Source organism: Equus caballus, chromosome 8 (genome assembly GCF_041296265.1).
Source record: "Equus caballus isolate H_3958 breed thoroughbred chromosome 8, TB-T2T, whole genome shotgun sequence".
Lineage (NCBI taxonomy): Eukaryota > Metazoa > Chordata > Mammalia > Perissodactyla > Equidae > Equus > Equus caballus.
The window spans coordinates 12037478-12065367 of NC_091691.1; the positions used below are offsets into that span (position 1 = coordinate 12037478).

The 27890-nt window shown below is 50.1% G+C and overlaps 1 protein-coding gene and 1 long non-coding RNA gene across 3 annotated transcripts in view; one reads left to right on the forward strand and one right to left on the reverse strand.

Moving 5' to 3' along the window:
* SGSM1 (small G protein signaling modulator 1) overlaps window positions 1-27890 on the reverse strand; it is an 84088-nt gene that overhangs the window by 19767 nt on the left and 36431 nt on the right. The window contains exons 9-19 of one of the 2 annotated variants that reach the window (XM_023646950.2): window positions 26048-26172; window positions 23286-23353; window positions 21965-22128; window positions 21642-21774; window positions 15706-15846; window positions 13686-13824; window positions 11087-11151; window positions 9147-9292; window positions 5614-5742; window positions 1356-1538; window positions 6-74 (exon numbers count right to left, since the gene is read on the reverse strand). In XM_023646950.2, coding sequence (XP_023502718.2) covers window positions 6-74; window positions 1356-1538; window positions 5614-5742; window positions 9147-9292; window positions 11087-11151; window positions 13686-13824; window positions 15706-15846; window positions 21642-21774; window positions 21965-22128; window positions 23286-23353; window positions 26048-26172 — 1362 coding nt within the window. The remainder of the gene's footprint in view (window positions 1-5; window positions 75-1355; window positions 1539-5613; window positions 5743-9146; window positions 9293-11086; window positions 11152-13685; window positions 13825-15705; window positions 15847-21641; window positions 21775-21964; window positions 22129-23285; window positions 23354-26047; window positions 26173-27890) is intronic. The other variant, XM_023646953.2, reaches the window with a different exon arrangement.
* On the forward strand, window positions 6870-13455 carry LOC138915159 (uncharacterized). Its single transcript, XR_011420745.1, has 5 exons — window positions 6870-7021; window positions 7103-7305; window positions 7733-7823; window positions 7904-8125; window positions 8936-13455. It is a non-coding gene; the product is annotated as an uncharacterized lncRNA (long non-coding RNA).

The following is a 27890-nucleotide window of genomic DNA, read 5'->3' on the forward strand; positions in this document are numbered from 1 at the left end:
GTCACCTGTGTGCTGCTGCTGGAGTCGCTCTGCAGGCGGATGTTCTGGCGGCCGGAACTGCAGCTCTGGGAGGACTGAGAGAAAAGGGGGCAGGAGGCAGGGGTGAGGCTGCGCCCCTGCCCGGGGGCCCTGCGCTAGCCCAGGGGGGACTGCAGGGTTGGGAGTCAGCGAGTGCCGTCTTCTCTCTCTTCCTGACTTGACCAAGTCCCCTCTCAGGGCCTCGGCTTCCTTTAAAAGGAAAGGGGGCACTCACTCCCTACTGCCTGGAGCCTCCTCAGAGGCCACACCCGCCGCTGGGCCCCCCTCCCACCCTGTAACTGGGGAGCCGCACCTTAACTGCCCTGTACCTGAGACTTCTGGCTAATACTGTAGTTCAATATTATTGTTAATGTTGAATATTAGTGACTGGCGACACTAACGGCCCAACTTTTTCTCCCCTCTCTGTAGACATGCTTTTTGCCCCATAACTTCTGGTTCCCGCCTCCCCTGATGCTAGGCTCAGCCACGTGACCTGTTTCAGCCAATGGGATGTGAGCTCAACAGGGCCGAGGCTTAACAAGCACGTGTGCATTTCTGCTTTCTCTTTAGGATCTGCTTCCACTGTGAGAACAAGCCCAGGCCAGCCTGCTGGACAGCCAGACGTGGCACAGAGCCGAGTGACCCCACACGTGTGACAGAGCCCAGCGAAGGGCCACAAACCCTTAGTGGACCAGCCACAGACATCAGGTACAAGTGAGCAGAACTGTGCACCTGACCCACAGACCCACGAGGAAACGTAAATGTTTATTGTTGGAAGTCATTGACCTCTGGGGGCTGTTTGTTACGCAGTATTATTGTGGCAGCTGATGACTGATACATCACTGCTGGGAGAATTAACTTTCTTCCGGGCTCCTGCTGTGGGCTGGTAACTGGAGGTTCTGTGACGACAGACATGTCTGACTTGGTTGCTGGAGTGTTGCCGACAGTACCCGGCACACAGTACACATATTGAGTACCTGGTTCTAAGTAAGCACCTGTCGAATAAATGAAAGTCTGGCATGGTGCTAGGTACTTAGTACACACTATCTCACTTGCACACAAACCTCCCCTAACAAATGATTGTTCCCATTTTATAGATGAGGAAACTGAGGCCAAGAAGTGAAGGTGCGTGCCTGAGGCCCCAGAGCTAGGAAACGGTGGGGCTGGAGTCCGAACTCAGGTCTATCTGACTCCAAAGTCTCGCTCCCCTGAAAAGCTAGGGGTGAGACTCCATCCCGGGGCCCCAGACACCCGGCCTTCACCGTTCCCACAATAGCCAGACAGAGGAGACCCCGCCTTCAGGGCCCCCTCGCCCCCCGAGGTGGGCCGCCCATCACCTCGTTGCTGATGGTGGAGTCCCGGTGCATCAGCCGGTGCAGGTGACCATCCAGGCTGGCCCCCGACGAGCATTTGGCCAGGGCTGCTGCGTGCGACTCCCGCTCCCTCTGCCGCACGATTGCCTCGCAGCCCAGCCACTCGGCCATGGTCTGTGCGTAGCAGGCGTGAATCTGCTCATCCACCTGTCAGGGCAGACACAACGTCACCCAAAGAGCTGGGAACCCTGGGGAGGGCCAGCCCAACGGGGAAGAGGTCGGCTCTGACCTGGGACCCTGAGCCCTGGAGACTCACCCGACATTCACGGAGTAACATCCAACAGACAGTAACTGAGCACATACTGTGTGCCAGGCACTGGCTGGGCCCTGGGGACACACAAAAGTGAGCAAGGGTCCTTCCTTCTTGCAACTTTTCCTTCCTTCCTGTCTTCCTTCTTTTATTCATTCATTCAAGTATTTGTTGAGCCCCTACTCGGCGCCAGGCAGTGTACTAAACCACAGGGATACTGAAGGGAGAAAACGGATTCTTTCCTTCTTTCTTACCTTTTTTTTCTTCTTCCTCATTCATTCACTCACTCACTTGCTCATTTAATTTAATAAGTACCTACTACGTGCTGGGCACCAAGCTAGGCATTTGGGACACAAGATGAGCGAGATGGTTCATTCATCCATCCATCACACACCCAATGTACACACTGAGGGCTTTCCACGTGCCCAGCATGGGGCCAGGTGCTGAGGATACAAATATGAATAAAACTGACTCCTGCCTTTATTCGCGGCAATGGCTTTCTAGAAGGGACACAGATTTCAAGCTTCTTCCTCCTGGGATGTCAGCAGAGAGGTGGGGAGCTTACAGGTTTCGGTGTGACACAGCCCAGGTAACTGAGGTGCTGGATCTGCCAGACCTCTGGGCACAAGTTGGGGTGGACCACCTGACGGTAGGGTATGGAGGGGCAGGAAGGGGAAGGGAGAGGGCAGGGAGCCTGCCCCGGGCGAGGGTCGGGAGGGGTGTGGGTCGGGAGGGGTGTGGAATCTCTTAGGTGCCCAGGGCTTCCAGAGAGAGGCTCTGGGTCCTCCCTGCCCTGCCCCAGCGCCTGTCCTGAGGGGCTCCCTCCCTCTGAGTCCACCTCCCCATTCCCACTCCCCCCCCCCCAGGCTAGGCTTCCACGACCCCTCACCTGGACGACCCTCCTTCCAGGTGACTGCTTGTCCCAGCTCGGCCCCTCCTAGCCATCCCCAGCTCAGCGGCCTTCTTCCTGTTTCCTCTCCAGCCCCGCCTCTCATGCTGCACCCCTCCCCTAGTCCTTTATGTTCCAGCCACCACGTCCACGCCTTTCCGCCCCTCCCCACGCAAGTGCACACACACTGCCTCCTGCAGGTGTCCCCTCCAGGGCTTTGCTCTGGCCGTGCCCTCTGCCCGGACGCCCTTCCTCATCCCCCCGCCTGGAAAGCAAGCCCTGCGAAGAATTCAGGCAGCCTTCTGCCTCCCACGTGCTCTTCTGGCCCTGGGTTTGCCTCCATCTGACTTTGCACAACCCCACTAAACCGGCAAGGACCTCATCTAAGGCAGCTCTGGGTCCCCAGCCCCAAGCACACGGCCGGTCCGACGGAATTCTCAGTTACTGTCTGCCCAGGAGCCCAACAGGCACGGGGTGGCATGGAGGGGCCGAAAGCTGGTACCAAGACGATTTTAGACAGTTTGCAGGCACGAGGCCTCATAATGCAGACCCACAGTGTGAGAAAGTCTCCATTTTCAACTCTCCTTCAACTCTTCTGACTCTGCCAGGGAGGCAGGGCCAGCCTGGTGCTACTGTGTCTTTAAGCCCTCCTTAACGCTTTATATATAATCTACCTTTTTAACAAGAAGAGGCCAGGCTTCAGGCAAGCTACAGGATCTAGGTAGAACTGGATTATATAATTATGTCATATTCTATTTATTTTTATAGTTGTCTTCTATTATGGCAAGTCATATTGGTTTTCCACCCATGGCAGGGATATTATATATATAAATATATATATATATATATATATATATATATTTTGGTGAGGAAGATTGGCCCTGAGCTAACATCTGTGCCCATCTTCCTCCATTTTGTATATGGGATGCAGCCACAGCATGGCTTGATGAGTGGTGTGTAGGTCTGCACCCGGGATCCAGATCCACGAACCCCAGGCTGCCAAAGCGGAGCCTGCAAACTTAACCACTATGCTACCAGGCCAGTCATTAAAATATGTTTTTAAATAAGTTATATACATTTTTATGTGCTATTAGCTGAAGATTACTAATTACAGCATGGTATCAGATCGGTGGAACAGAACAGAGAATCCAGAAATAGACTCACGCCAATATACTCAAGTGATTTGTGACAAAGATGCAAAAGTAATTCAGAGGAGGAAGGACGGCCTTTTCAGTAAATGGTGCTGGAGCGACGGGACACCCACAGGCGAAAAAATGAACCTGGACCTAAAAGACACACTGTATGCAAAAACGAACTCAAAATGGATCACAGACTTAAATGTAAAACTATAACATTTTAGGAAAAAACGGGAGAAAATCTTCAGGATCTAGGGTTAGCCCAAAACTTCTTAGAATTGACACCAAAAGCACAATCCATGCGTGGAAATTGATAAAATTGAACCTCATCAAAAATTTACAAATTTGTTCTTCAAAAGAGCCTGTTAAGAAGATGAAAAGATGGGGCTGACCCGGTGGCGCAGTGGTTAAGTGCGCACATTCCGCTTTGGCGGCCCGGGGTTCGCCAGTTCGGATCCCGGGTGCAGACATGGCAGTGCTTGGCAAGCCATGCTGTGGTAGGCGTCCCACATATAAAGTAGAGGAAGATGGGCATGGATGTCAGCTCGGGGCCAGTCTTCCTCAGCAAAAAGAGGAGGATTGGCAGCAGATGCTAGCTCAGGGCTAATCTTCCTCAAAAAAAAAAAAAAAAAGAAGATGAAAAGACAAGGAACAGACTGGGAGAACATATCTGCAAACCACATTTGCAACAAAGAATGAATATCTAGAGTATATAAATAACTCTCCAACTCAACAGTAAAAAAACAAACAGTTCAGTTAGAAGATGGAGAGAAGACGTGAGCCGACATTTCACTGAAGATACACAGATGGTCGGTAAACACTTGAAAAGACGTTCAATATCACTAGCCATTTGGGAAATGCAAAGTAAAACCACATTGAAAAGTCGGTTACACACCTGAGTGGCTAACATAAAAAAGAGTGACAACACCAAGCCCTGGTGGGGATGCAGGTGCGAATCACTCATACGTTGCCGGTGGGGATATAAAATGGAACGGCCACTACAAACGTTTGGCAGTTTCTTATAGAACCAAGCAGGCAACTACCCTAGGACCCAGAAATTGCACCCTTGAGCATTTACCCCAGAGAAATGGCAGCTTCTGCTCACATGAAAACCTGTAGTGAATGTTCACTGCAGCTTTATTTGTGATAAATAAATAGCCAGAAAACTGGAAACAACCCACGTGTCCATCAACAACGGGTGAACAGTCAGACAAACTGTGGTGTGCCCAGACCATGCAACACCGCTCAGCCATAAAAAGGAATCAACTATTGGTACACATGACAACTTGGATAGATTGCCTGAGTTTTATGCTGAGTGAAAAAAGCCAATTCCCAAAGGTCACATACTGTATGACTCCATTTATACAACATTCTTGAAATGATAGAATTATAGGAGTGGAGAATATATTAGTGGTTGCTAGGGGTTAGGGACAGGGGTGGGTGTGGCTATAAAAGGCCAACAGGAGGACCCCTGTAGCAGCAGAAATGTCCACTATGTTGACTGCGGTGATGACACACAAACCTCCACGTGTGATAAAATTGCAGCGAACTAAATACACAAACACACAAATGAGTACGAGGAAAAGAGGAAGTCTGAATAATATTGGTATATGGCACCCATGTCAATACCCTGGGTGTGATACTGCACTATAGTTTTGTAAGAAGTTACCACTGGGGGAAACTGGATGAAGGGTAGATGAGATCTCTCTGCATTATTTCTTATAACTGCATGTGAATCTATAATTATCTCAAAGTAAAAAGTCATTTAAAAAAATGACATCTGTGGCTTGTGTTGTATTTCTCTTGGACAGCACTGTCCTGGAGCTTCCTGGCTCCCCCACGTCTCGCTGCCCTACCTTGGTTCATCACCAGCCCAGAGCCCCCCAGCCCCACACTATTGGCTCCTTGTGTTGCCAGAGACCCCGCTGTCCATCGGGGGCAACCAACCTCCTTCCTTTCTGTTTCCGTCATCCCGAACTGGTAGTGGCCGAGGAGGAACGGCCACACGGCCTTGCGGATGTCTGGCTGGATGCCCCCGTAGTAGATGAGACGTAGCAGCTCCTGCTCCTCATAGCTCTGCGGGAGGTGGGAGGAAGCAAAGGGTTTGCTCAACGGAAAACCAGGGAGTGCACTCTGACCCAGCAGTTCTGCTTCTCAGACCCAGCCCTCAGAGATCCTGGCATTAACGAGCAAAATCATATGTACCCAGACATCCATTGTGGCATCATATGAAACGGAAAAACCCCAGGAACTCCCCAATCACCCACCACCGGGGGGACGGTGCATCTCTACATGGAAATCCCACACAGAGAGGACAAAGGGTGGGAGATGCACCTATGAGAACCTACACAGAAAGATGCTCAACACGTATCAAGTGGAAAAAAGAAAAAACCAAGCTGCAGAGCACGGCTAGTGTGAACCCATTTTTGTAAAAAGCAAAGAACGAAAAAAAGAAAGGCCAGTATATACCGAATTAATATTCCACTTAAGTTTTAGTCAATTTTGTATGCTGTGCTGATTCAGGTATATTATCTTGAAGTTATTCATCTTGATTCAGCTCTAAAAAAATTGTTTTAAGGCAAATTAATCCAAAATGAACATTTCCAGCTGGTTGTTCATACACTGATGACTTTTGCGCACACGAGGATGAGTTTAAGAACTGTTTGCTGTATTGAAGAATAGATTTGTCCTCTTTATTTTTTAAAATTCATTTTCAGGCAAAGGCTTTGCAGTTACAATTAATCAAGCTGGGGGTCCTATCTGTACGTGTGTGTGCGCGTGCACGCGTGCATGTGTGTGGAAAGTGTCAATGACAGCTGGATGGCTACTCTGAAATGTGCTGGAGCCCTGTTTCCTCTCACCTCTTTACTTCACGTTCCAGAATTAAAAGCATATTTCACATTTTAATGCTAGTCTTAGATGCACCCAACCACAATGGCAAAACCAGCCATTCTTTTGTCTCTATTGGGAATTTTGATTTGTATTGTATAGACAGCCCTGTCAAAGTTGTTTAAAAATCAGAGAACTCTTTGTGGCTGTGGCTACGAACTCTTCATTAAAATCCACTTCTCTCCTCCCAGAACCCACAGCTGGACTCCATTTCCCAGCCTCCTTTGCAGTCAGGTATGGCCATGTGACTGGGTTCTGGCCAATGGGATGTAAGAGGAAGTGATGCAAGTCAGGGCTTTGAAGAAACAGGTGTACTCCCTTCACAGTGTCCATTTCTCCTCTGCTGGCTGGAAGCAGGTGACCATGAGGCCCTGGAGGATGTGGGGCTGCAAGACTGAAAGACCCCTGAACCTCTGGAGGGAGGAGAGGTGTCCACTCACTAGGAATGCCCACTCAGGACTGTTAAGTGAGTAAGAAATACACCGGAAGCATTAGATGAAAAATATTCATTTCTGACAATTTATCGTCTCAACCAATTTGTCCTTAGACTACTGCCTCCCAAATTGGGGAGATCACTAGAAGCATTTGGGGGACTTTCCAAAAAAGATAACTTCTTGGGCTCCAGTCTCAGAGATGCCAAACCAGGAAAGCTGGAGCAGAGCCCAGAAGTCTCTAAATCTTTGGAATTCCTCAGGAAATGTGGCCTCTCATAGACCGCCAGGATGCTGAACGCGATGATCTTTTGAGAAAGTAAGCTGGCGTATCTACTTACATTTTAAATGCACGTCAATCAATTTTAGTTCTAGGAATCTGCCGTTGAAATAGAAACACTAGCACAGAGAGGTATGTGCTTATAAAGACACTGACTGCAGCATTCTTTGAAATAATTTTAAAAAAAAGAAAGAAAAGAGCTCAGATGTCTATCATTAGGGGAAAATTTAAATAAATGATGGTCTACCCATATATGAGATGCTAAGGTTCTAACATTAATATTTCACCTAGAGATTTGAAAGAGGTCCTTGATATAAAAGTAAGTTGGTCTCTTAAATTACAAATATAATATAACTTCATTTATAAAAATTTGAGTTACAGATATATCTATATAGACATATCTACAGATGTATAACCATAGGAAATGTATGGGTCTATCCCAAACTGACACTATTTCTTAATTCAGGGTTTCAGACCTAGAGGAGTGAAGCAGAGACATCATATGAAAACAATTTTTATTCTCGTCATTTGCATTCTCCCTTCTTTGAATTGTTATGGTAAGTAGGCGTTCCTTCTGTAATTTAGAAAAACAACGATTTTTGGCCAAAAAAGTAAAACAACCCTTTTCCTTGTCCAGGTTTGGGAACCAGTTTGTTTTTCCCACCGAGTCCCTGGCATTCTCAGGTTAAGTACGGAACGGCACCTTCCCCTGCGGTGGGAAAGCCAGCCTGACCAGGTGCTCCCCAGTGTGGCCATCCCCAGGGCCCGGCCAGAAAGGCACCCAGCTGACTGAGCCACTAGATTCAACCAGCACGGAGGGAACAGCTCTCTCCTCCGAATCACCTGATCTTGGCAGCAGGTAAATTAGTGTTTCTCGGGGGCCGGCCCCGTGGCCGAGTGGTTAAGTTCCCGTGCTCCGCTGCGGCGGCCCGGGGTTTCACCCGTTCAGATCCTGGGCGCGGACATGGCACCACTCACCAGGCCATGCTGAGGCAGCGTGCCACATGTCACAAATAGAAGGACCCAGAACTTAAATATACAACTATGTACCAGGAGGATTTGGGGAGAAAAAGCAGGGCAAAAAAAGGTTGGCTGCAGTTGTTAGCTCAGGTGCCAATCTTAAAAAAAAACGAAAAAATTAGTGTTTCTCCAAGTGGCTTCCGCCTTCCCCTAGCCATGGGAGGTACTTTTCCAACAATGGTCCCTGTAGCCAAATACATTGGAGGGAATGTTCCATATGCTCTCCACACTCCCCCAGTTTCTTGATAGTGACAAGCATATTAGCATAGCCAAGGTTCTGACAAGTCCTGCAGGATACAGCAAGCTGTTTAACCTCGTTTCCCAAACTCTTTGACAATGAAATTTTTATCAAACATAAGCATTTTCATTCCAGGGACATGTGTACCCCAATAAGAAAATCTTAGAAATCTACCTCCAGGTAAAAAATCTAGTGGTGGAACTCTCAGGCCTTAAGACAGAGGCGGCAGAAGGAGTTCTGAACAGCTGTGGGGTTTTCTTGGTCCAGCTGCCTCCCTCTAACTTAGCACATAGTTTCAACTAGACTGTGAATTCCTTCTGGCTGGGGACTCATAGCATGTCCTGCAGGACTGAGCCTACAGCTGGTGCTTAATACATGCTTAGTGAGTGATTCTTTATTTACTTCTTCCAGGGGAGCATATGTATTTTCCATCCTCCTTGTTACCCATCCCAGCAGGCAGAAGCAGCCTCTGGGTTTTGGAACTCTCAAGAAAAGGAGGGGGCCTTCAAGGATGTCACAACATCCTTGAGTCCCCACAAGCACATGGGGATGTTCTTCAGATGACAAGACGGGCCCGCTCCCCTGCAGTCTCGGCCCCACCCTGGGCCGAGCCAGGCCTTACTGTGCTGTCCTGAAGGTACTGCTCCCAGATCCCGGCTGTCAGCCCGCGTCCAGCGTCGCAGGGCAAGTCCGGAGACACGATCATGTGATTGACCAGGGCTGACAGGTGGGTCCTCACGGTGGACAGGTGTCTGCAGTAGGCAAGCCCTGCCGGGGGAGAGGGGACGGTGTCAGGGTCCACCACCCGACACCCCTCACCTGTCTCACGGAGGCTCCAAGTGCTGGCGTGCTCAGGATCTCATTGAACCCTCATGACCCAGCGAACTTGCATGATCTCCTTTTCCCAGATATGGAAGGTGAGGCTCGGAGGGGCAAAGTCACTTGCTGGCTTAACTGCTTAACAGCTCCGGGACCCTGGGGAAGCTCTACCAGCTTTCTCAGCCTCGGTCAGGGCGATGCCACCTCCTCTGCTGGAAGCCGAGGCAGTGAATTCACAGGCTGGAGGCAGCGAAGGGGCAGGCAGGAGGGGCTGGTGGCTCCGTGGGCTCCCTGCCTCTGGGCACCTCCAACCCACACCGAGAAAGAGAGCAGGGGAGGCGCATGATTCCGGTACAACTGCAGCTGGGTAACGAAAGCCCAGCAAGTCCATAACCAAGGGATGCACCCGGCTTCTTTCAAAGATGGCCCTGCACTCTTACAGGAATGCCTGCCTGCCTGCCAGTCTTCTCCTGCTCCCCCATGGCACCTGGAGGGCACAGGGCCTGGCACACGGGAGGCACTCAGCAAATTCCACTTGTGTTTGCTTTGACTGTGCCCCTCCCCTCTGGCTCTCTCCTATCATCACATTCTCAACTCCCAGAGAGGACTCTGGAAGTTCTGGAGCCTGAGGACTCAACCCTACCAACAACGAGGATAACGATGATGATGACGATGACGATGACAATGACGATATAACAGCTAACATTTCTACAGCACACACTAAGCGGCAGGGAGCTGTTCCCAGAGCGTGCATAACCTAACTCATTTAATTCTCACCACAATCCTATGAAGCAGGTACTCTTAATATCCCCATCTTATAGACAGGGAAACTGAGGCACAGACTGGTTTCATCACTTGCCCAGATCACATCGCTGGGAAGTATGGAGCTGGGGTTTGAATCTGCGCCACCTGGCTCCAGAACCTGGGCTCTCAACCACCATCAGGGATGAGCCCTGTTGTGGGATGGCATTGCTCGAGACCCATCTCCGTGCCCACCCCTTCTTCCAGGGGGCTCTTCCATTTGGGCTCCAGAAATACTTGCCCAATGCCTGCTCCACGCCAGGCCCTGCATCAGGCACTGGGGAGCAGGGGGCAACAGAAAAGACAAAAACCTTGCTGGGGAAATAAAACCTGCTAAGAATCAATATAGCAGAGTGGCAAAAACAGAGCCTTTGTGGTCAGGCATCCCTGGCGTTAAGTTCCAGCTCTGTTGCTTATTTGCTGTGTGACCTTGGGCAAGTCTCTTCACCTCTCTGTGCCTTAGTTTCCTCATTTGTGAAATGGAAAGAATCAGAGTACCTGTATTACGAATTTAATTTTTAAGTTCTTGGGGAGGGATCGGCCACGTTACTCTTCTGCTTCTGTCCACCGGAGAAGGGAACTGACATTTATTGAGCACCTATGACATGCGACGCTAGGGGCTTCCTACATGCTTCTCATTCAGTCTTGAAAACAGACCCTCTGCCTTGGGGATTAAACCACACACACCCCTGCCACCAAGGAGGCCCATTGTTCACTGCCCTCTCTTAGGACTGAAGGATACAATTTATCCTCAATCTGTAGATGAGGAAATTGAGGCTCGGAGGAATTAATGTAACGTCACCAAAACTAGACATCTAGGAAATAGAGGAGCAGAGGTCCAAACTCCAGAGCCAGACTCCTTCTCTTGATACTGCTGGCATACAGTAGGCCCTCAATAAATGCTCTCTGGAGACCACAGTGGCAAATAAGGGCAATACGTACATCCATAGAAGGCTCTGGAAAGGATCTGGTACTTCATGTTGTCACAGAGCAGCTTCAGGGGGGCCCTGCGGGTAGAGGAAGAAGGAAACACTTAGAGAGACTCACATACAGCCCTGGTTTCCTGGAGAGGAACACAACTTGTTACCTCTGGGGAGGAGATTAAAATCAGCCAGTCAATGGGACTGTGGGGGTATCGTTTCCACCATATAACAACACTGTCCCTTCTCCTGCTATTGGCTTGGGAGTCGCCCCCTCCCCAGCTCTCTGTCCCTATGGTTCGGGTGGGGCTGATTCAAGTTGGAGTCACAGTGATTGGTCACAGGATCCAACCTGGGCCAGTAAGAATCAGTTGAAACTACTGGGAAACACTCTTTTTTTTTTCTGCTTGAGTTTCTAAGCCGGTGGAATATAGGGCAGTGGCTGCTGGGATCCATTTTTGCCACTGCACAGGAAGGGCCTGCCTGAGAATGTAACCATCATAGAGGAAAGCAGACCCAACAGCAGAGAAACAGAGACATTCCTGCTTTGAGCATCTGGATCCAGCCAGGCCTGAAGCCACTGCACCTCTGGACTTCTTAGTTCTGTCAAGAGATTTTCTTTTTCACTTGAACAACTTTGAAGTGGGTTTCCATCACTTGCAGGAAGGGTTCTGACTTCTAAAGAGACCCAGCTGAACCAAACTGAGCCAAACTGGGATTCAGGGCCTGGTTGAGTGCAAAGTCGGTGATGCCTCAGAACTTCCCCTTGCCTGGGGATTTTGGGGGCTTTTTTTGGCTGAAAGAGGAGAGAAGATTAGGGCCCCAGCATTGTTGGAAAAAACAAGGACTGTGGGAGGGAGTGCTGTGCATTCTTGCAGAGAACAGAGTGGAGGAACATCTGCATATACATTCTCAAGACATCCCAGGGGACACCCCGGAAAATCCAGGGAGACAGAGGAGGGGGCATGGCTGAAATCCTCCAGTTATGCACACGGATGCATTAAGCATTAAAGTCACCCTCTCCGTGCCCTCAGATTGGTGAGGCTCAGGCTGGCTCAGGTTACATAAGAACAGCATCACACTGACAGCTGTCCCACAGTGGACTTAGCTATCTGCAAGGTGGTGAGCTCCCTGTCGCTATAGGTGTGTAAACACATGCTATGAGAGGGGGTACTGGGTTCGAACAGTTTTTCAGTGGTCCTTGGACCACGAGCCCAAGAATTGCTTGGAATTTCTTCAACATGTGGATTCCTAGGCTCTGTACAGACCTGCTCAATCAGGACCTCTAGGAATTAGCCCAGGAACCAGTAGGTTTTGCTCCCTCCCCCAGGTGATTCTGATGCACATTGAAATGCAAGACTCTTGGGCCAGCCCCGGTGGCCTCGTGGTTAAGTTCAGTGTACTCCGCTTTGGTTCCTGGGCGCAGACCTACACCACTTGTCTGTCAGTGGCCATGCTGTGGCGGTGGCTCACAGACAAAAAGAGGAAGGTTGGCAGTAGATATTAGCTCAGGGTGAGTCTTCCTCAGCAAAAAAGAAAAACAAAATGCAAGACTCTTCTTACATCAGTGCTTCTCAAACTTAAAAGTACACATATGATCTTAGGATCTTATTAACTTCAGATTCTGCTTCAATAGGTCTGGCATGAGGGACTGAGAGTCTGCTCAGGTGATGATGTTGCTGGTCCACAGACCACACACTGAAAGCCAGGGCTAAGCTGAACTTCAAAAACTGGACGCCAGCCCCCACCCCTTGTGCTCCTACAACTGGACCACCCCATTGGGACAGAGGCCCGGCAAGGAAAAAAGGATTCCATTCTCCCAGGTCAGGCCAGGAGGGGTTAATAGGAAAGAAGGACAGTCTCGTCAACTGGCTTGGCAATTCTGAAGAGACGAAAGCTCTATGGGCAAGGAGAGAAATGATCTGGGGATTCAACTTTATCCAGTAAAATAATAAGTGTAACCTACTGACCATTTCCATGTGCCAGGTACCACGTGCTGGCTACTTCAAACCATTATTTGGTTTGTCCTTACAGTAGCCATATGAAGTAAGCATTAGAATCCCCATTTGGTGGAGGAGCAAACCGAGGCCTGGGTTATTAAGTAATATTTCTGGCTTCTGCCTTCCAGGAGCATGGTAGACTGCACTTCCAGGCCCCTTGTGGGTGAGGCCAATGAGCTGTGAGCAGAAGTGACATGCGCTGTTTTGGGGCTAGAGCATTTAATTGTTGGTTCAAGAGCTCCATGAGCTCCAGAGCTCCATGCCCTCTGTCACGGTGACTGGCAACATTCAAGATGGTGGTGATCACCTTAATGTGGAGAAAGCAGAGACTCCAGCTGGCCCATGATAGACACATAGGATGCATGAAAAATAAACCTTTGTTTATAAGTCACCAAGATTTTAGGACTGTTTGTTACTGCAACATAACCTTATTTATCCAGACTGATACATGTAAGGAAGCTCCAACAGCTAGGAATTCGCAAGGCTAGGATTTAACCTAGACTCGATGATTCCATAGCCTCTGTTCACTCCTCTGAATTCCGTGCAGGGCAAGAAATGAGTATTTACAAATCTTTGGTAAACCCTTCAGCTCCCTCCATCCGCAGCTCGAGACTCTCATACCTCTCATGGTTGCAGCCATTAGTCGAACCACCGTCACCTGAGCCGCTCTGTGAACAGGATGAGCAGGAGGATTTCCGGGGGCTGGGTTGCCATAGGGATGGCAAGTTGCTCACAGAGACATCCATCAGGTCCTGAGGGACTGTGGTGGACAGAAGGGGCAGAATAACAGCCCTGTGTAAGCCCACGTGGGTCACAGAAACCTCACCCCAAAGCAAGCAGCTCACCCCCAGGCCAGCACAGGGAGAGGGAAAGACCCTGAAGGTCACAGTAGGAAACAGCGACCACAAATCATTGTCTGACCTGGTCCCTTAAGCCAACCTGTTCCAGTGAGAGCCACCACCAAGATTTGGGGCCCCCAGCAGATGAGGAGAGTTGAAGACAGCTGAAGAGAGAAGAAGAGAAACCAGAGCCAGGAAAACAGGCCCAATCCCAGAGCAGGAGGCCAAGCCTCACCATGTTGTCATTCAGTTGTCCTCACAGGGTTTTGGCGGGAAAGAAGGGGACTCACTCTCTGGGTGAGAGAGTCTCTGGTGGTGAGCCAGAGGGGGACCCGACTCAACAGGTGAGGCAGGGCACCCAGGGGCAAGAGACCCAGTGAAGTTCTGATGAGGGCGGAGGACACCGGCGCTGTCCGTGGTACTGAGGGCGTGGGTATATGTGCGCTGTCCATGGTTCTGAGCCGTACAGCCGCTCCACCAAGCCGGTCTCAAAACAGGTTGGCGACCCCCCAGAATCATGTGGGGGCCTTGTTCAAAAGCCATATGCCTATATCCCACCCTTGACCAACTGAATTAACACCTTATGGAGATACAGTCCTTGAATCTGTATTTCAAAAACAATTTCCTATAGCAGCCACATTTGAGAACCAAAAGGGGATGACTGATTTCCTAACTCTTGGACATTGGTGATTCCCGATCCATTGCTCCCAGGATACAGCACTTACAGTTTCCTTGCTTTCTCCCCCAGCTCCATGAAAAGCCCAGCATCTGCCACGGTGCTGAATAAACATATTGCTGACATATGCACTACAATTTCTATAGTGAACTTCCTGGCCTCTTAGCAGTTCTAGACAGGTGCAAAAAAATTTATCTTCTCTAGGGCAGGGCTCAGTAAGTATTTTCTGTAAAGAGCCAGGTGAAAAATATTTCAGGGTTTACGAGCCATTGGGTCTCAATCATAACCGCTCAATTCTGCTGTCGTAGTGCAAAAGAAACCATAAACCAAATGCAAACAAATGAGCATGGGTAGGTTCTAATCAAACTTTATTTATGAACATTGAAATGTGAGTTGCAGATCATTTTCATGTCACAAAATATTCTTCCTCTTCTGATTTTTTCAATTATTTAAAAACATAAAAACCACTCTTAGCTCATGGGCTGTACAGAATGAGGTTGGATTGGCCCATGGGCCACAGTTGGCCCGGCCCTACTCTAGGACATTAAGAGGCATGCACATTTGCCCCCTATGCCATGCCTCTGCAAGGACGACTGGTGATACCTGGCCTCTTCCCCCAGGCTCCAAGGGGAGGGGAAGTTGTGGACCCAAGCCCACTTGCCATCAGAGCTCGGCAGCTGACAGGGTCCACTGCTACCCACTGACAGAGTAGAAAGCTGCCTACAGAATGAGGTTCTTGGGGCCACCAAAAGTGCCTTGTTACACTACTCCTCTTCAAGCAGATTCACCAATCAGCTGGCCAAGAAAGGCCAGTAAGCCCTTATAACATGTTCTAGAAAAACATCCCCGGTTCGTAGCCAATCTCAGGGAAGCAGTGATCACTTGCACCCAGTTGTTGCAAACATGCCTCCACCCCCAGCCCCCTACACCCTGCAGACATCACCAAAAAATCCCTTTGCTACTGATCCCACAACACTCCAAGCTGCATCCTGCAGGTGGAGGCTGGACAGCATAAGGGCCTCAATTTGTCTCCTGCCTCCATCTTCCCTGGGAGCAAGACTCAAATGACAACATGGCAGAGGTGGCCGGCACCCAGCCCCTGGAGTTGGGGGAGCCCAGACATTACAGGAGGGCTGCTGCTTCAGGTTTGGTGTGGGGAGGGTGGCGTCCCATCTGGCTTGCGCCCACCTACTGCCCCTGGCCACCACCAGCACGGACCGGCCTACAGGAACCACCATCCAGGCAGGGCCCATGGAGACGGGGGCAACTTAAAAGACAAAATAAAAAGAATCAGTGAAATGGAAGGTCCGAGGTGAGGGGAACATTGAAACAGCTGGAAGAACCAATTGCTGGGGGCTTGAACCTTTCCCCTGCCTTCCTCCACACAGCTCCCACGTATTGTGTTTGATTAGAGGAAGAAAGAATGCTGATATTTATAAAGTGCCTAACCTTGTCTCACGCGGAAAGGGAAACAAAAGAAAAAATACACAAATGGGACTATATCAAACTAAAAAGCTTCTGCACAGCAAAGGAAACCATCAACAAAAGGAAAAGACAACCTAACAATTGGGAGAAGATATTTGCAAATCATATATCAGATAAGGGGTTAATATAAAAATATATAAAGAACTCATACAACTCAACAACAAAAAAACAACCCAATTGAAAAATGGGCAAAAGGAACCAGCCCTGATGGCTTAGTGGTTAAAGTTTGGCATGCTCCACTTCTGTGGCCCCAGTTCCTCTCCCAGTCACGGAACCACACCACCCATCTGTCAGCAGCCATGCTGTGGTGGCAGCTCACATAGAAGAACGAGAAGGACTTAGAACCAGGAGATACAGCCATGTACTGGGGCTTTGGGAAGGAAAAAAAACAAGAGGAAGATTGGCAATAGATGTTAGCTCAGGGACAATCTTTCCCTGCAAAAAAAAGAAAATGGGCAAAGGATCTGAATAGACATTTTTCCAAAGAAGATATACAGATGGTCAACAGGCACATGAAAAAATGTTCAGCATCACTAATTATTAGGGAAATGCAAATCAAAATTACAATGAGATACCACCTCACACCCATCAGAATGACTATTATTAAAAAGACAAGAAATAATAAATGTTGGAGAGGATGTGGAGAAAAGGGAACCCTCATACACTGCTGCTGGGAATGCAAACTGGTGCAGCCATGGAGATTTCTCAAAAAATTAAAAATGGAACTACCATATGATCCAGCAATTCCACTGCTGGGTATTTACCCGAAGAACTTGAAAACATGAATGTGTAAAGATACATGCACCCCTGTGTTCACTGCAGCATTATTCACAATAGCCAAGACTTGGAAGCAACGTAGGTGCCCATCAAGGGATGAATGGATAAAGATGTGGTATTTATACAAAGTGGACTACTACTCAGCCATAAGAAATCCGGCCATTTGTGACAACATGGATGGACCTTGAGGGTATCATGCTAAGCGAAATAAGTCAGATGAAGAAAGTCAAATACCATGACTTCACTCATACGTGGAAGACAAAAACAACAACAGCAAACAAACACATAGACACAGAGAATGGAATGGTGGTTGCCACAGAGGAAGGGAGGAGGAAGGACAGTGAAAGGGGTGACAGAGCACATGTGTGCGGTGACAGATGACAATTAGTCTTTGGGTGGTGAACACGATGTCTACACAGAAGTTGAAACATAATGATGTACACCTGAAATTTATATAATGTTATACACCAATGTGACCTCAATAAAAAATAAGCAAAATGTCCAAAAAAGTGTCTACTATGTGCTGGGTACCATGTCATGCAGGGGATTGCCTTATCAACCTTAATGACCCCATAAGGGATGCATTTCTCCTCCCATTTTACAGAAGAGAAAACTGAGGATCAGAATAATGATACAACTTAACTACCCAAAGCCCCACTGGGTAGTAACCGGCATAGCTGCTCTTTTTGTGTGTGTGAGGAAGATTGGCCCTGAGCTAACACTTGTTGCCAATCTTCCTCTTTTTGCTTGAGGAAGATTGTTGCTGAGCTAACACCTGTGCCAATCTTCCTCTATTTTATGTGGGACACCCCCACAACATGGCTTGATGAGCCATGCTAGGTCAGCACCCGGGATCTAAACCTATGAACCCCAAAGCAGAGTACGTGAACTTAACCACTAGACCACAGGCCGGCCCCATAGCTGGTCCTTTTTACAGCTGTCCCCGCTTCCCTTTCCACCACCAACAGCTACCACTTACTGAGCACAAGTACTATCATTATCCCCTTTTGCAGATTAGGAAACTGAGGCACAGAGAGTTTAAGCAGCATGCCCAAGACCACCCAGCTAGTAAGTGGTGGAGCTGGGATTCCAACCCAGGTGTTCGGACCCTGAGGTCCTATTCATACTCTCAGCTGTTTTCCCTGGCTGCTGTCTCCTCGTGCCACCCTTGCCCTAGACCATTGGTTCTCAACTTGGGCAATTTTGGCCCCCTGAGGAACATCTAGTGATGTCTGAAGACATATTTGGTTGTCACGACTTGAGGATTAGCCAGATGCTACTGGCGTCCAGTGGGTAGAGGCCAGGGATGCTGCTCAGCATCCTGTAATGCACAAGACCTCCCCCACACGCCCCCATATACACAATTACTCAGGCCAAAAGTCCACAGCGCCGAGGCTGAGTCCAATACAAATACAACGTGAGCCACTGGCATCACTTAAAATGTTCTAGTAGCCACATCAAAAAGGTACAATGAAACAGGTGAAATCAGTCTCAACAATCTATTCTGTTTAACCCAACGCGTCTAAAATGTTATCATTCTAACATATAATCAATATGAAATTATTGAGATATTTTATATTCTTTTTTTTTTTGGACCAAGTCTTCAAAATCCAGTGTGTATTTTACACTTACAGCACATCTCAATTTGGATTAGCCACATTTCAAGCGCTCAGTGGCCACATGTGGCTCAGACTGTCACACCAGGCATTACAGAGGCAGTCACGGCAACAGACAAGTCTGAAATGCCCTTCTCTGACCATGAGCCTATCTGAACGTTTTAGAGCTTGTCTTTGCCTCCTCTGGGCACAAGGTGCAGGCAGAGAACCAGGTGGTGGAGACAGGGGTGAGAGGACCCTGAAAGGGAGTGGAAAATCATCTGTGGCCACACCTCCCCTCCCACGGTGAAACTCTTCTCTCTTGTTCTTTAAGGCAGGCATCTGCAGACTTTTTCTGTAAATATTTTTGGCTTTGTGGGCCCTACGGTCTCGGTCACAACCATTCCACTCTGACTTTATGGCGTGAAAGCAGCCACAGACAATATGTAAATGAATGGGGATGGCCCTGTTCTAATAAAACTTTATTTGGAACTATAGGTTGTGGGCCGAATTTGGCCCAGAGGAAGGGGGCTTAGTGGATTTCTGTTTTAGGCACTTCTTCAGAAAGGACTTCATAGATGAAAAGCATAAGCACAAAGATGGTTTTGTGTTAACTCTGTGAGGCTCAGGCCCCTGAGAAAATCAACCGAGGATGGGGGTGGTCACCATTTCCGCGTGGGCTGAAACTGACCTTGAAGATGAAGGAGGTGAACCCATAATGCCCTCCCCCTGCCCCCCATCAATACAACCTGCACGGAGTCTGGAGCCAGACCACCTGGGTTCAAATTCCAGCCATGCTAAGGATTAGCTGTGCAACCCTGGGCCAATCTCTTAATCTTTCTGTGCCTCAGTTTCCTCCTCTGAAAAAGGGGGAACGGCGATGACAATGCTACCTGCCTGGGTGGGCTGTGGTGAGGACTAAATGAATTAGGACAAGGAGAAAGCACAGAAGTGGCATGGCACACACTGGTGCTTAATACAGGATACCTACTATTGCTCACTGAGCATCTGTCCAGTGTCACCTTAGGAGTTCGACGTATCATCGCCCTGACTCCTCAGAACATGATCCTGGGTCGGGGAGGCTGTAATCCCCATTCTACAGACGAGAAAATGAGGCCTGCAGAGGGCAAGTCACTTGGCCACACCGCAGTGGCAGGCTTGAATGCAGGAACATGCTATTTTCTCTAAACCAGCAGTTCTCAGCCAGGAGCAATTTTGCCCCCAGGGGACCCTTGGCGACACCTAGAGGCATGTCTGGTTGCCCCAATTTGGTGGGGCATAGGGGTGGGCTTTGCTACTTGGTGCCTAGTGGGTGGAGACCAGAGATACTGCTCAACAGCCTACAATGCACAGGACAGGTCCCCACCACAAAGAATTGTGCCATCTGAAATGTCAGTACTGCTAAGCTTGAGAAGCCCTGTTCTAAATAAACTGACTTAGTTGGGGTTTCCTCAAAGGCAGAGAAGGATTCAAGAGCAAATAGTTTATTTGGGAGGCATTGCCAAGAAGCATGGTTAGGGTGGGCCGGAAGGCAGAGTACCTGGTTAGTTACATGCAAGTTACCACCACAGGCAAGTGGTGCTCGATCTCCGGTCGCCCTCTGGGAGACGCACAGAACACAGACTCCAGAGTTTTCTCACCTGAGGGGTGAGGGAGCTGGGGCATTTATATGCCAACTCCTGTCAATCATTGGCTGAGAACTGCTCCAGGGGACATTGGTCCTCTGACAATTCTCATCCGCTCCACCCCTGGACAGAAGGACCCTGGTGGCTGGAGAGCCCCTCAGGCACAGAGATACAAAGGCTGGGAGCTGGCAGCAGAGTGGCGTGCACAGAGGGGTGTGTGTGGGCACAGCTGGCGTCTGTCCCACTGGCACAGGCAGAGCCACAACAGGCTAACATGGATATTCCCCAAATAAGTAAGACATGCAGCTCCCAGCCTGGCTCCCAGCAGGAGCCTGCAAATTATTGGTTGGATGCGCCCCTCTGGAGAAAGTTGCCCGGGAAGGCAGCCACAGGCATCTGATCTCTCTCATGAATCAGCTCTCTGGTGGGGCTGTGTGAGCTGCGGGACCACAGACAGGCTGGGACGGCTCCAGCCCGTGATCCTGGGCGGGAATGACCGTGGTAACAGACTCTGCAGGACACTCTTCATGACGCAGGAACAGGCTGTGCTCCTAACTGGCCACGAAGGTATATATATGTGAAAACACGGGCTAGCCCGAGCCCATGAGCCCTTCCCGGAGAGCCTGCCCCATGCCCTCAACCGACTCAGCGATGGCTGAGAGGCGGGGTGTTAGTGGCCTGGCACGAACAGTGCAATCTCGCCAGGGAGGACGGCTGCTTTCAAAGAGCCCCTCCCTGCCCGGCTGTGGTCACTTAAGCAAGGTGCAGCTCAGAGTCATTATCTGGCAAGCGGGAACAACAGAGCCACGGAGGGTTCAATAAAGTGGTTAACAGAAGGCACCTGTAACTTCACACTACAGATATCCATGCAGTGCCTGATAGATGCCCAGCCTCCTTCTGAGAATTTCCAAATATTAATTCACTCAGTCCTCATAAGAAGCCCATGATAATGATGATGTCAATGTGCCCGTTTCCATTAACCAAGCATCCATTTCGCGGCGGTCACCATGCAGACGTTTACTATCTCGTCTGTTAGTGCCGCGAGCTTCGCTTCCCTTCTCCTGTCTGAGACCATTTATTGAGGGCCTACCGTGTGCGAGGCCTTATTCTATGGGCTTTACATTGATCACCTCATTATCTCCTTGAATCCTTACAACAAAATAATAATAACAATAACATAGTAGCAGCTGACATTTGAGCGTTCTGTGCCAACTGCCTGAACTCATTTAATCCTCACAAGGACTCTATGAAATAGGTGCTATGAAAATGCCCATTTTACAGATGAGGAAACCGAGGCACAGCGAGGTGAAGGGCCTTGCCCAAGTTCAACCAGGATTCCAGAGCCCACATCACTGTCGCTAGCCTATGCCACCTGTCCCGCAGTGGCATCTTTATTAGCTAAGTAGAGAGTGGTTGTTTGTTCTCATTGGGGGGAAACCGAGGCCGCCAAGATACTAACTTTCTGATTCCAGGCCCCCCCCCGCTGCTGGCCCTCTCGTCCTCTAGTTCCAAATACCTGGAGTTGTTTCCAGGGTCAGCTCCCAGGTGGATGCCCGGGGCCCGGGGCCAGGGCGTCTTACCGAATTCCGACTGCATGCCGGGGTAGATGATCCTGAACACATAGTCCGTGGCCTCGTCATCTTCCTTGTCTGAAGACGTGGACTCGGCGGAACCCTGAGGGCTCCTCTTGCGCAGTCTGGGGAATACTTTGCCCTGAAAGAACGTGTCCAGTGCACGGTCCCTGGGACGCACCTGTCCCTCCAGCCTGCACGGCCTGAGGGGCTCGGCGGGGGGGGGGCTGTGCACAAGCCCATGAAGCCACATAGGGCCCATGGGCAAGAAAGACCACTCCCCGTGGCTGACGCCCACCCCAGCCTCCCTGGACCCCGCCACGGTCACTCACCTTCCCCCGCTGGGACCAGAGGGGCGGGTCCAGCTGCCCGTGAGGGAGCAGCCCGTTCTCCAGGCACGAGAGGAATTGCAGGAGGTGCCCCCCTTTGGGGAAGCGGAAAGGCGGCCTCTGGATCCCATCCTGGCTGACCAACACCACCGTCCCACCGCTGTCCACTGCCACCGCGACCCGGCCAGAGGAGACCCAGTGGGAAGTCACTATGAGGTGTGGTGGCAGGGCCCTCCCAGCCAACACATCCCCCCAGGCCTGCAGAGCCAGACCCATGGACCTGCCGGAGGCCCCGGGAAAGGCCTGGGCAGAAGGTCAGGGGCAGTTTTTACCTCCCAAGTCCCCCTCAGCCCACCTCCCATTGTCATTGACTGGGGAGCTACAGGACAAGGTCAAGAAGAGTGTGGTTGGCTTCCCTAAGTCACCCCAAAAAAGAAAAGGCTGCCCCCTAATACACCACGCCCCTCAAGCATCCTCCACAAATCTACGTGACCTATTTTCATAGGAAAGATGTCCGACTCGCCCCCTTCTCAGGGCAATAGTTGACTCTCACTAGCATGTATTGAGCACTTACTGTATACAAAGATGGCATGTTAAAGGCATTGTCTCACTGTAATACTCAAAACAGCCCTCTGAGGCGTATCTATTATTGCCTCTTTTACCAATGATGAAACCGGGGCTCAGAGAGGTTATGTAACACGCCCAGGCTCACACAGCTGGTAAGTGGCAGGGCCTGGATCTGAACCCAGGTCTGTCTCATTAAATAAATTAATGTAAGCCTCGGTGGGGCACAGACCCATGCTTCCTAAAGCAGGACAGCCCTCTGCTTGTTCTGAATGTACCTTCTCTGAGCTTCAAAGAACTCGAGTTAGTAATCCCAGGTCGTCAGAGCACTGACTTTGGAGTGACAAAGACCTGGGTGCAAGACCAGGCTCTGGAGTTTACAGGCTCTGGACTTTGTGCCAAGTTGCCTCTTCAACTCTAAAATGGGAATGATGGAGCCCCTATCGCTGGGTGTTTGTGACGATTAAATAACAGGCATGTAAATATTAGAACCGGGCTTGGCGCATCATAAGTGCTCAGTAAGTATCAGCAACTACCACCATGTGAGCCCTTCACATGCATCCTTTTATCCTCACAACCACCCTACGAGAGGTACTGCTATGATCCCCATTTTATTGGCGGGGAAACTGAGGCTCAGAGAGGTGACGTCACTCATTTGCAGTTGAACAGATCATAAGGCTCAAAGAGGTCAGGTCACTTGGCCGAGGTTGCCCAGATAATAATAAACACCCCGGCCCTGTGCTACCCCCGCAGTCCCTACCTTGCTGGTGGCAGTGCAGGTAGACAATCTCCTCCAGGCGGATGGTCATGGCGTAGTCCCAGTAGACGCTGGAAGTGGAGGGAGGGTCAGGTCTGCAGAATGCCTGCCCACCTCATTGTGGGGAAGGGCCCAGGAGGTCAGAAGACCACCCATGGGCTCCTCCACCCTTCTCACCAGGACCCACCTGTCCCCAACATCCAGGTCCCAGTCTCCCCAGACTCAGTCTCCCCTTCTTCTGGTCCCAGCACCCCAGTTTCCCAAGGAACCCCCCTCCCTTACCTCCAGTCCATGTGGCTGAGGCTGACCCCACCCACCCTCCACCCCAGGACTCCACGAATGGCCACCTGACCCAGGCCTGGCCAGTCAGCCTATTCCACTGTTCTGGCCACAGAGATTGGTTCAGGGATGGCCCCATGACCCAAGCAGAACCAATGAGATTCAATTATTGGATTTAAGTTAGAATTACTGGGAAAGATGCTCCTTTGTGCTAGGAGAGTAGTGGTATGGATGATAGAAGAAAAACCATGCCTGAGAGTGAAGTCACCAGTCAGGAAAGCAGAGCCAAGAGATGGAAAGAGTTCAGGTCTTCATTATTCTAGTCCCTGGATCCCACCATGCCTGAAGCCACTGTCTCTGGATTTTTCAGTTCATGTGAGCAAACACTTAAGTCAGCTTGAGTTTGGTTTTCTGTCACTGGTGTCTAAAAGTCCTGAGTAACTCAGACCCTAACTCTAGACCACCGTATGTCCATGTGGTTAGAATAGCCACCCAACAGCCTTGACTTCACAGGTCCCAGCAGTGTGACCTGTAGGCTTCCATGAGCCTCAGTTTCCTCCTCTGTAAAATGTGGATGATAATAATACCCACGGCATAGTGCTGCTGTGAGGACCAAACGGAATCACACATCTGAAGCACTCAACACAGCACTGATACATAAAAAAGCACTTGGTTAATGGGCCCTGGATTACTTATCTAAGGTTTTCCACTTCCAGCTCAAGGCCTACCACTGTCTTGAGACAGGTTGCTTTTCCCCTCAGAACACAATGAGAGGTGGGGACCACAGGAGCTCAGGTTTTGAAGCAGCCATGGGAATGCCCTGCTCACGTCCCCTTCAGGAGACCTTGCTTGGGGAGCAGAGTTGACCAACAGCTTCAGAGGACACTGCTGTGGATCCACCATGAGGTTCGTGGCAGGGCCACGCTTTGCTCGGGCTGCCCTTGGCCAAGACTGAGCATATGTGGATGCCAGCATAGGCCTGCTCCTGTGGGCCAGGGGCTCCTTTAGCGGTCAGCTTTAGCCCAGGGACTCTCAACTGATCTGGCCAAACATTCTTAGAAATGCACCGTGTCCGAGACTTTTCCTGCCCGATCTCCCTTCCTTTCACCTCTCCGTTCACAGGGGTCAGACCAGCTTTGTGATCTGAAGGTTCTTCCTGCCTCCTCCGGCTCCTCACTTCTGTCCTTCACAGGAGCTCCTGCACGCCTCTCCTGTGTGGGTGTCTGCTTCTTGGAGGACCCAAACTAACACAGCCTTCGAGGTCAGACAGGGTTCAAATCCCACTTCGGCCCCCCACACTGAACTGGTCCCTCCCCCTCTCTGGGCTTTGGTTTCCCTTGCTGCGAAAGGAGGAAGTTGGACAGGGCCCCTCTGCACTGGTCCATGCCAGAAGCAACCTGGCCAGGGTCCACTGAGTGAGTGTCCTGGGAGGATGGTCAGGTACACAACACAAGCACTTCCAGGGTGGTTCCAGGCCAAGAGCGTCTCCTTGGCCCCAACACCATTGCTCTGTGAGGGTCTGGCTGCAGCTGAATGATCTGGCCCAGCCTAGGACCGGCAGCACCTCCCAGGGACCCTCTCTGAGGACAGATGGCACCTCTGCACAGGAAGTGACCAGCTCAGAGAATGCTATTAATCACACAAGGCCCGTGCTAATTGCACTGAAGCTTAACATTACGCAGAACACAATAACAGTGTTCTGGTTACGTTCCTTGAAAAGAGTCAATATATAGATGAAACCCCATGATGCCTGCACGCAGCTGCAGGATAATATGCAGGGGAGAAGGGATGGGTTCTGGAGGCTTGTCTAGTTTTATGTTGGAAATTCCACATAATAAAAAGTTCTAAGAAAGCAAGAAAACGTAAAAGAAAGATACGGACTCAGAGCAGCAAAAATCATTGCTTCTCCCCCGCACCAGCTGCCAAGCCTCCTCTGGCTGAAACAACCGGGCCGGCCACACCTTTGCACAGTGCCTCCCCTTTGTTCTTCCTAAAGCCTTTCCTAAATGTGCCAGCACACAGGGGACCGCCGCAGGAGCCCCTGGTCCCCGCGTTTCTTTGGAGCCTGACTCCGAAGTCTTTGCTGAGTCTTGTAAGGTCACAGGACATCACAGGAGATGCAGTCGCCCACCAGACGCCCACCAACCAGCATCTCCTGCCTCCCTTTGTCATCGAGGGATGGGAAGGGTGGCAGCAGATGGCGGGGGATTTGCCCTTTGTGGGCTGACGAGATCTCTGTAAAGCTTTCTCTCTCTGAGTGGTGTTTTGCCCTGCACTCTGCCTAACTTCCATACCCTAAGATTCTCCCAGTCGGTTCCTGGATCGTTCCGAGCCTGAGTTACCCATGAGGCCACAGCTGTAGGGAGGCTGGGTCAACTGGTTGCAACAACTGGATGGAGCAGCCGGCAGGGGCGGTGCACGAGGGACAGGGCACAGACTTCCCTGTGCCGAGGAGAGGGACCCAGGGGATGCACCCAGTGCCCTACCTCTTTTCATAGTCCAGGTCTCCCACAGACCCGTTCATCAGCTGGTTGGGCGTCCACTTCAAGGTCATGACGTCAGCCGTCTGGTGGAGGGACAGGTACCCCGGCACGGCCTCCATGTCATCCCTCTGCAGAGAGAGGAGGACTCAGGCCAGAGTCACAGTGGACCTGGGCCCTGGCCCATTTGACTCAAGGACGCACAGCCAGAAGCAAGACGTCAGGTCATTCCCTCCAAGGCCACGGCCATCTGGAAGACCCCAGACCTCCTTCCAGATGGCCATGCTAAGCAAACCTGCTTGCAGGCCCCCACGCAGGATGGTTCCATAAAGCCCAGCTGTGGAAGCCGTCCACCCCAACACTTCCCCACTTGCATCTCCCTCCTGAGGTCCGGGGCTGGGGGCTCTTTAGAAGCTGGAAGGGGCTCCGTCCTTCTCAACCGCACCCTCTCCTGAACAGAAGGCATCGATCTGGCAGCATTTTGGCCAGTCTTAAGGGAGAAAGAAACGGCAGCGGAGCTCTGTATCCAACCCCACGGGCATGATCCAGAAGCCCTGTCCCCAAAAACCCCCACCACGCTCCCTGCCCAGCAGCCTGACCCTCTGCCATCCCCGAATTTCCCCAAGAGCCTCTCACCTGCCCTGTCTCATCCCCAGTGGGGTGTGGCAGAGGGGGTGTCTCCAAGCCTCAGACATAGAAGAGGCAGCCCCTCCACCCAATTCACTCAGTGACACGGGGAGATGGACAACTAACATTTACTGAGCACCTAGTGTATACGAAGCAAGGCTCAGCTTCAGACACAGCGTCTCGATTTAACCACACAGGCCGGCCACCCCACAAGGGAGCGCCACTGCAGCATTCCATCGATGCTAAGACGCACATTTGTTTTTCGCATTTTAATGCACCTGAAACGGGGATGCATCTTTTAATCAGCGGCATCGCACAATTGTGACGTCGTTGTCATTGCCTGATCTCGTGCAAACTCGGTCACAGCTGTTCATATTGTTGCTATTTCGATTAAGGTTTGTGCACGGTTGTTACTTCGCATGCGGAGTACAGGTGCTATTTTAAATGTCTTCCAAAAGGTCAGGCCGTGATTCAGCTCTGAATCAAAAGGTTATTGTGTACAGAGAAAGGCTGGGAACAGAGCAATGGAGCGCTAACGTGATACTGGTGAAGCTGACACATTATTCACCACCGCAGGAAGCGACAATTCCAGATTTTCTTGCAAAGCAACAAGAAGTGTGCACGTTTGCAAGAAATGTCACATCTCCCGAGCTCTTGGTCCGAGGTCAGCAAACTTTTCTGTAAAGGGTCAGATAGGGAATAATTTTGGCTCTGCTCTGTTGCCACCACTCAACTCTGCCACTGTAGTGTGAAAGTAGCCATTCACAATGTAAACTGATGGGCATGCCTGTGTTCCAATAAAACTTTATTTACAAAAACAGATGGAGGGCCGCATTTGGCCCACGGGCTGTAGCTTGTTGACTCTTTCTCTTGATGGAACAGAAAATGATATTAGGTGGAAAAACAAGGGCAGCGATGACTCCAAGTCAAAAATTGATATAGAAGATTGGACCCTGCAATGTGAAGAAGTTTTAGGACTATCTTAACTAATGTATTTCAATTATTTTTTCCCTTGTGTATACTTATAAGAGTAATGTATGATTAAAAAACACTATCTCCAATTGTCTCAAAGAGCTCTTTCAAAAATGTAAAATAAAATTTCCAAGCAGTGAGAAAATATTTTATATATTTTAACAGCATTTTTCATTTCCTGATGGTTATGTTTAAAATGGTGCATCTTAAATTCATGGCTTCTTAGGTCTGAGGAAATAGAGTCTTGTAC